This window comes from Populus trichocarpa, chromosome 5, assembly GCF_000002775.5.
Source record: "Populus trichocarpa isolate Nisqually-1 chromosome 5, P.trichocarpa_v4.1, whole genome shotgun sequence".
Classification (NCBI taxonomy): domain Eukaryota; kingdom Viridiplantae; phylum Streptophyta; class Magnoliopsida; order Malpighiales; family Salicaceae; genus Populus; species Populus trichocarpa.
Window position 1 is genome coordinate 24129146 of NC_037289.2, and position 8608 is coordinate 24137753.

Consider the following 8608-nt stretch of genomic DNA (forward strand, 5'->3'; position numbering starts at 1 on the left):
ACATATTCGGGTTCATTTCGAAGAAAAATACATAGATAACGAAAGAGAAAACTAAATCTTAAACCCACCACCACAAGTGATTGAGAATATTTTTAAAATATTTTTTTTATCTTCTCGCTTTTTTCTTTCTTTGTGTTTATCTCTAATGAGTAGTTACCTTTTTTTTTTTATTATCACAAAAAATATTTAAAACCAGAATATTTATAAGTTAGTTTTCATGCACTAAAAACGTTTTTTTTTTCAGTTAGATTTGCGAGTCATCTATGGAAAGTGGCGCAGAAATTATCCAAGTACAGTGTATGATCATACCTTGATTACCATAAATGATACGGGCCTAAACTGGGGTGAAGGCCCATTATAAATGTATAAGGGCTTAACTTCTTGGGCCCTAAATAAACATAATCGGAGCACAATTAGAAAATCCTAATTGGTTTTTCTTTGTAGATATTTTTTTTTTTATGTTTTTTACTCCATGATCCTCCTTTGATACAAACATAATCGAAACACAATTTAAAACATTACCCGTGACATGGTCAGATCACCATAACCAATGATCTATTTAGGATTATAATAATGATTACAGTTTAAAGTATTTTTATTTAAAAATATATTAAAATAATAATTTTTTAAAGTCCAAGTCTGAGCTAGGTAAAATGATGACCTGAAACCTCTCCCAAGTTAATTTTTATTTTGAAATGAATTATTAAAATAATATTATTTTGATTTTAAAAAAAAAAGTTGACGTGGCTAAAGAAAAACCTAGATGCTGGGCCGAGTCTTGTAGCTATAGCGAGAGAGTACACTAACAAAAGAGGATGGAATACAGACCTCGAAGATTTGCAAGTACATGGGATCTTTTCCTACGTTTTCATCACGGAGAGGGTTTGTGGATTATGTCCCGTAAAAAGTCAAAACCATCGGTCTTGTCTTGTCTTGTAAATCAGAGCAGGTCGGGGCCATGTCGAGAAAGCACTATGTGGCTCCAAGCCACGATCAAGAGCCCAAATGTTCAAGGAAGCTGAATCCAGCCCGTTTTAAGCTAATTACTTAGCGGGATGTTGCAGAAGCCTCGTTGAGCTTTTTTGAGAACAAAGTGTTGTTTTCAGATTAATTAAATTATTAAAAACATAAATATATTTATCATATTTTACGGGGTTAATATCTTATTTAGTTTAATTAGAAACTGATTTAGATCAGTTTTCGATTTCCTAGATTACTCCAGGACCGGAATGAGCTCTACGATCTTTTGCTTCTTGTGGGTTGATCTTGGAATCAAATCATAATCAATGGTCAACAAGATCTGTATTTGATTTTTTTTCTTACGGTCTCCGTTCCTGAAATGGACAACTCTCGAGTATTTCACATCCTTTCACCAGCAAAGGCTAATCCTGAAAACATGGTTTGATATTATTGCCTGGTCTTGCTGGATCGCCCACGTACTTACGCCACTTGAGTGAACGAGAAGATCATGACCATGGGGACAGTACTGTAAACGAGTTGACTTAGTGTTCAGGCACCCAACTATAGATCAGTAGCTAGCAACCAGCACGTCCAGAGAGCTAGATTCATAGGCTAAGCCACCATCTGTCACGGCACCAGAAGAAAGACGAATAGAGAAGAAGAAGAAGAAGCAAGTAACAATAACAGTAACGTGATTGCAAAGTTAACTAGTAAGTTGATTTAATATACCACAGCCACACAACATTCCGGTCTCGTACTGTTCCTAAATTCAAGACTTTTTACGAACTTAAACCTAGGATTTTCAACGTTAAAAGAGACGGTGAAGACGACTGCTGGATATTTGTTTAAGATTTAATATTGATAGGGAGAATTTATCCTGGATCGTTGGTGAATTGTCATATATAGGTTTTTGTAGTGAAAAAGGTGAGATCATACAAAAATCTTGTGAGTGATTCTGTGCTAGATTCTTATACACTCGCACAAGATAAGATATAATCTTGAAACTATATATATAGATTAGCTTCTTTTTTTGAACTTCTACAATCCGATAACTTCAGTTTTACTCTATACATGTCTATGAGATGAATAAGTTTATTTGAAACCAGAAAGGCAGAAATCCACTGTCAGATAGAGAAGGTCTCATTAATAACCATATAATCTACTACAAGAGCAAACTTTCACAGAGATTTGTTCAGCAGAATCACCTTTTTTCTATCTCCCAGGCAAGCTCAGATTTTCTCAGTTATTGTCCGCAGCCTATGTTTATATATATATATATATATATATATATATATATATATATATATATATATATATATTCTAATTAGCGTTTGGAGGATGTGACGAATATTATTTTTTTAAATGATTTTTATTTAAAAATAAATAAATAATTTTTTTTTATATTAACATAATAAAAAATTAATATAAATTCTTAAAAAAAAATGTGGTACAACTAACTCACAAACAGTCCCAGAATCATAGTTGTTCTGCTTAATGATTTTTTTAATTGACAAAGGACCACTATCGACACCTGCATTATCCCTTTTGTTTTACATGTCCTGTTTTTTCTAACATCTTTTTAATATCATCATCGTTTACTTCATTAATGCCTTCAACTTTAACTGCTGTTGTTCCGTCATCAAGCAATTTAATATTTATTTGTTTGAGACATGTTATTTTCGGTGGATGTGCCATGTCTATCCTTATCTAGTACTTTGCATGAATTTATAATGCTGGAAAATGTGATAAAAATTATTTTTTTAAGTGTTTTATTTATTTAGAAATATATTAAAATAATTTTTTATTTTTTATTAATATATTAAAATAATTAAAAAATACATCAAAAATAATTAAAAACAAAAAAATAATCAAACTTTTATAAAAAACAATGACAACCATATCTATAAACAGATACACGATGGGTTGATTAAAAAATCTAAATTTTAATTAAATTAAGTTTTAAATTAAATTTTAAAAAATATTTATTTAATTAAACTTTGTTAACCTCGTGGACTTAGCCAAACTCAACAAAAATAATACTAGAATTAAAATATAAAACATTAAGAAAAATGTCAGCCTTGTAACAAAAAAGTATTGTTCCAATTACCTTATAACCTAATCAATACTAATTAGTTTATTCTAAAGTTTTTTTATTATGTGGTTTAATTTATTTTTAAGGCATTTTTTAAAATGTTTTTTATCTAAAAAAATATAAATTTATATTTTTTAGATGGTTTTCAATAATTATAACGTCTTGATATTAAAAAATAAAAAAATAAAAAAATTATTTTAATAAAAAAAATACTTTTGAAAAGTATTCTTCTACATATTACCAAAGAAACATGAACTAAACTATTTTTTAGAGCATGTTTGGTGTTGTTGTATATTATATTTTTTTAAAAAAAAAACAATTCGGTTAAAAATACATTAAAATAATTTTGTATCTTTTTATTTTTAATATACATTAAAAATATTTGAGAATGTGGTATAAATTATTTTTTAAAGTTTTTTTTACTTATAAATATATTAAAATAATATTTTTTATTTTTTTTAAATTTATTTACTACATCTGATTTACATCAAAACAATAAAAAAAAATTAAAAATTAAAAATTAAAAAAATTAAAAATGCAGTTGACTCCTGCATCGAGAATCTCGAGAATCCCACAGTTAAAGTAACTTCCAGAACTGACATATCTATGACTAGCATTACATTTAGGGCCCGGTAAAGGTATTAGTAGTAGCATCGCATTATTTTTATACACATATTTTTTTATTCTAAATATTTGTATATTTCAGCTTAGTTTTCATTGATCCAAGATCGTAGACAAACCATCCATATTTAAAATAATATGCCGCACAAAATTTCGAAAAAACCCTTTTTCTTATGTTTCTACGTTAAAATAAAATAAGAAGAAGGAGCAATTGGTTGGGATTTGATGAGAAATTAACAAAATAATTACGCAACCCACCTAAATTCTTCATGTAATTGAGTACAAGTATCAACACAAAATATTCACAAAGTTTTTTTTCCCCTCTCTTGGAGGGAGAATGAAAGAGGGTATGTGGTTAGGCACCATGTAGTGAGAGACTAATTTAAGTGTTCCTTTTATAGTGTGGTATATGATATATTTTTTTAAATATTTGTAAACACTTGAGAGCATAGTTTTGAAATCCGGTCCAGCCCAGTGGGTCGACCTGGAACTCGGGGCTGGAATTGAACTGTGTTGAAAAAAAAATAAGGTAAGGAAAAACTCGGGGTGACCCGGCAAGACCTGGTTGCAACCTGTTTTTGTTTTTTTTACTAAAACGACGTCGTTTTGATTTTAAAAAAAAATTGACCCGGACAACCCGGTGACCCGATCAAAACCCGAAACCCGGGCCTTGGACCAGGCCGGGTTTAAAACTATGCTTGAAAATATGATTAAACTCTTGGCAGTGAGGTATTGTCACCAATGATAAATCTTGAAAATGAAACATCTTCATGTGGTGCAATTGTTTGGTGTGGGTTCATCAAAAACATTGTATCTTTCACTTGGATTGGTAAAAGAATACAATACCTAAGTATGATTGGTAATTGAGGTGTGAATGTAGGCTTGCTGAACCTTTTTAAAACCGAGTTTGCAATCTTTTTTCCATTATATCTTTACTTTAAATATTTTAATTATATTGTTGTTTATTGTGTTACATGTGATTAATAAGTTTATTTGCATTAATTGACATAATCAGTGGAACACTTAATTAACCCTCTCGAGTGTTATTATTGCCTTAATCTTAAAACAATACTCGTTATCTTGGTCTTGCCCGGGTCTAACTTTATAAATTTGCATCCACCTACACTCCACTAAAAGCAAATTTGATTTTTTTAAATTTTTTTTATTTCAGATTATTTTTTTATTTTTAGATTGTTTTGATATGTTAATATTAAAAATAAATTTTAAAAAATTACTTACATGTTTCAAGTAAAAATTATTTTTAAAAACACTGTTATTGTAATCCACTAACAAACTTGTAATCATACTCAAGTGACATAGAACTGAAATACAATGCGCGTCGAAATTCCCAAATCGCCCCATGCAAAGCAATACAAAAAAAAGTTGCCAGGTATTCTTAAATATAGATATAACTTAGGAGATATAGCCTATGAATTTTTAGCTTAACTAGTGCATGGGTTTTTTTAATTTTTTTACGTTATCAATTAGAATTCAAATCTTTAAAAGAAAATTGATCAGTGAATAAATCAGTTTAAATGTAGACGGTTTATCTAACACGTGATTGGAAGAAAACATAATTTTTTGATATTTACATCAATATATCTTTTATATCCAAGGAAAGATCACGAGAGATGTGCTTTGTTCTTAATTAATAGGATGTAAATTAATTGAAGTCATAAAAAAAATCAATTTTTGTTTTTTAAAAAGTGAAAATATCTATTAATTTTCCAATTCCAATATGAATATTTTACTAAAAATATCTTTGCATTTTGTCCATATCATCACAATATTGAAAAAGAATAATACTACCATGCCCTAAACCATAACTGTAAAACCTGTATCGGTCCCATACGTGTCAGCAACACGCGACCGAGTTTAGCCTGGCTCAGTTCAGTTCCCAATCCAAAAAACGGAAGATGCTTAAGAATATTCCCACTTTTTGTGAATCTCACCCCAATCCCATTAGATTTACGGACAAGTCCCCACCTTGATCATTTTTTCCCTATATAAGCTCCCCCTCCTCTCTCGCTTTCAAACTCATTTTCATCGCAGCTTCCCTCTCAAACATCAAGAAATCAACTCTATTTCTCTAATCTAATGGCCACGGATTCCTCTTTAGCTCTATCTCAATCTGACCAAGAAAATCTCTTGGAAGAACTTGGTATTTTCAAGATTCAAGGCCGTGATAAAGGTGGGCGTAAGGTTCTTCTCATCACCGGCAAGCACTTCCCTGGTAAGGACAACATGCAGTTTACTTTAGGTATTTTTTGGGATTTATTTTTCTCTTTTTGCTGTAAAAGTAACCTTTTTTGTGGGGTTTTAGCTCGGGAGGTGAGCGGTGAGGTGTTGAAGAAATACTTGGAGGAGAAAATATATCCAAAATTAGAAGAAAAGCCATTTTCGGTGGTGTATATGCACACAGATGTTCAAAGGAGTGAGAATCTCCCTGGGATTTCGACCCTTCGATCAATTTACGAGGATATTCCGATCAGCGTCAAGAATCATCTTGAATCTATTTACTTTTTGCATCCGGGGCTTCAAGCCAGGCTCTTTCTTGCCACTCTTGGTCGTTTTCTCTTCAGTGGAGGGTAAGATAATAAGAGTCTTGCCTTTTCTGAGGGTCCCCTTATAGCCTTTTTGACCAAGCTCCACTCACATGGAAAGTGCTTAAGGTTTTGGAGCATAATTCATTGGTGCTTGGTAGGTGTTAATTGCTGGATTAACTTTAATTAATTGATTGATTAACGGGTGTGATCAGGTTATACTCGAAGCTGAGATACGTGACAAGGCTGGAGTTTCTGTGGGACCATGTGAGGAGGAGTGAGATTGAGATACCGGAATTTGCTTATGATCATGATGAGGAGCTGGAGTACCGTCCGATGATGGATTATGGATTAGAGAGTGATCACCCCGGAGTGTACGGCGGGCCATCTATGGATAATAATCATCTTTCATTGTATTCAATGCGAGGCATCGCGTAGCATTCGGATGTTTTTGGGGTTACTTTCTATGTATAAATTGGAGGATGGAATGTGTTTTCGTTTCTGTTTTTTTTTTTTTTTTTTTTTTTTGTATAAATTAAGAGCTCCTTGTTCTTGGCATGATGAACTAGCGGTGTTGAAATTAACAGCACGACTATGGTTGTTTAACCGTTTTGGCCAGCCGTGACGGGTGGATATAGAAAACGACTAGTTGATTTTTCAGTTAAATATTGATTTAATTGGATTTTTAATGACTCGTTTGATCTGGTTAATTTCAGAGGGAAAAATAAATTTTCTTCAATTTAGATTTCGGGTCTCAATTTAACTGATTAATAAAACTCAAGTTAATAAAAATGATTTTTTTGGGGGGTTAAATAATTAATAAAAACGTCTTTTAGGGGGGTTAAAATGTAAAATTGAAAATCATGAATTTAAGGATTGCTCTAGTTGATTTCTCAGTTAAACCAAATTAAATGTTGATTTAATTGATTTTTTAGTGATTTGATTCGGTTAAATTGAATTTTAAATTAGTTAACATCAAAGAAAAAAAATTAATTGATTCAAGTTGGTACGGTCATATTTGTTCTTGATTTAGTTTTATGGTCTCAATTTAATTGATTAATAAAACTCAAATTAATAAAAATGATTTTTCTAGGGTTAAATGATGAATAAAAATGTTTTTTCAGGGGGTTAAAATGTAAAATTGAACGAGTTTAGGCTACACGGAAGATTTGTAGTGAATATTGGTACTTAATATCAACTGCTTCCAGGTTATAATAGGATTTTGACTGAAGCAAGTATTGGTGAGCCAAAGATCAATTCTCTAAGGGATAAGATATCAGTACTCAGAGGAATATGTGAGGAGTGTGCAGAATTAAAGATTATTCGAGAAAAAAATAATTTCAAAAGAAATCTATAAGCATCGGAAAAAAGAGGAACAATACAATCCTTCAGGCCTAAAGAAATTTTGGTAAAAGCCTAATTGGGTAGTAAGCGGGCCTCCAATTTGCGAAATAAGAGAGTGCAAGTCCATCATATGCTACTGCTGGCCTGTGCAGTCTCCCAAGAAAATCTACGTCTACAAGTGCAAGTATCCAGAGATTAATCCGCCGCAGGCCGAAGGGATTGGCGAGCTCAGGGTTTTTCGAAACCCTTTTGGAGGGTGAAGTCCATATGAAAATAGGGAAAACAATATTGGTAAACTTCTGGTTCTTGATCCGATTGGGATACGGTGAAGTTACATCAAATCTATAAATATAGGACCCTAGCTTTGATTCTTGCACAGCAAATTCTGGGTGAGCTTTGTTTCAAGAGTTCTCCTGGAATAGTTTTCTTTGAAAGGTTCATATTCCTTTGAAATTAATTTGCTATAATGGGGAATTGCTTGCTCCTGCCAGTGAAATCTGATAAATGTTTCAGCAAGAAAAGTAATCCTGCGCTACCACCAGACCTTCCAGCCGAAGATAGCAATCAAGTTAAGCTGCCGCCGCCGCCGCCACAGAAGTTATTCAACAGGGAAAACAATGGCAAACTAACTGAAGCTCAAGTTGAAGAAGGCCGTGGCGCTCTACTGCTCCCACCCCAACAATGCAGGGAGGCAAGTAACCTTGAATCAGTTAAGGTTCACAGACAAATCGTAGCTAGAGTTGAAGAACGCACTGGCGCTCTTCTACTCCCACATCAAGTATTCGAGAAAGCAAGTAACCGTGAATCTGTTGATGCTCAAAAACAAACCAAAGCTCAAGTTGAAGAACGCGGCGGCGCTCTACTGCTCCCACGCCAGCTAATAAAGAAAGCAAACAACTGTGGCCTAGTTGAAACTCAAGCTGGAAAACGCTATCCTGGTGTACTGCTTCCCCATGAATTTTTCCAAGCAACTTTATGAATTAGAGAGCAATCACCCAAGAGCCTGCAGCGGGCAATGATTCGGTTTCATTGTTGTACTCATTGGAGA

General features: G+C 32.7%; 1 protein-coding gene across 1 annotated transcript; it reads left to right on the forward strand.

Annotated features, from left to right (window-relative positions):
- The first annotated feature begins 5684 nt into the window (after window positions 1–5684).
- Window positions 5685–6718, forward strand: LOC7494664 (uncharacterized). The gene is made up of 3 exons (XM_006383694.3): window positions 5685–5906; window positions 5997–6261; window positions 6432–6718. Exons 1-3 carry the CDS (start codon window positions 5771–5773, stop codon window positions 6652–6654), a joined length of 624 nt encoding a protein of 207 aa, XP_006383756.3. The 5' UTR covers window positions 5685–5770; the 3' UTR covers window positions 6655–6718.
- Window positions 6719–8608: the final 1890 nt, after the last annotated feature.

Bases quoted from the DNA above. Each gene is read 5' to 3' on its own strand.
- LOC7494664 (XM_006383694.3), top strand. From the start codon at position 5,771: ATGGCCACGGATTCCTCTTTAGCTCTATCTCAATCTGACCAAGAAAAT. The intron at 5,907-5,996 runs GTAAGGACAACA...GTGGGGTTTTAG, and splicing joins CACCGGCAAGCACTTCCCTG to CTCGGGAGGTGAGCGGTGAG. The intron at 6,262-6,431 runs GTAAGATAATAA...GGGTGTGATCAG, and splicing joins CGTTTTCTCTTCAGTGGAGG to GTTATACTCGAAGCTGAGAT.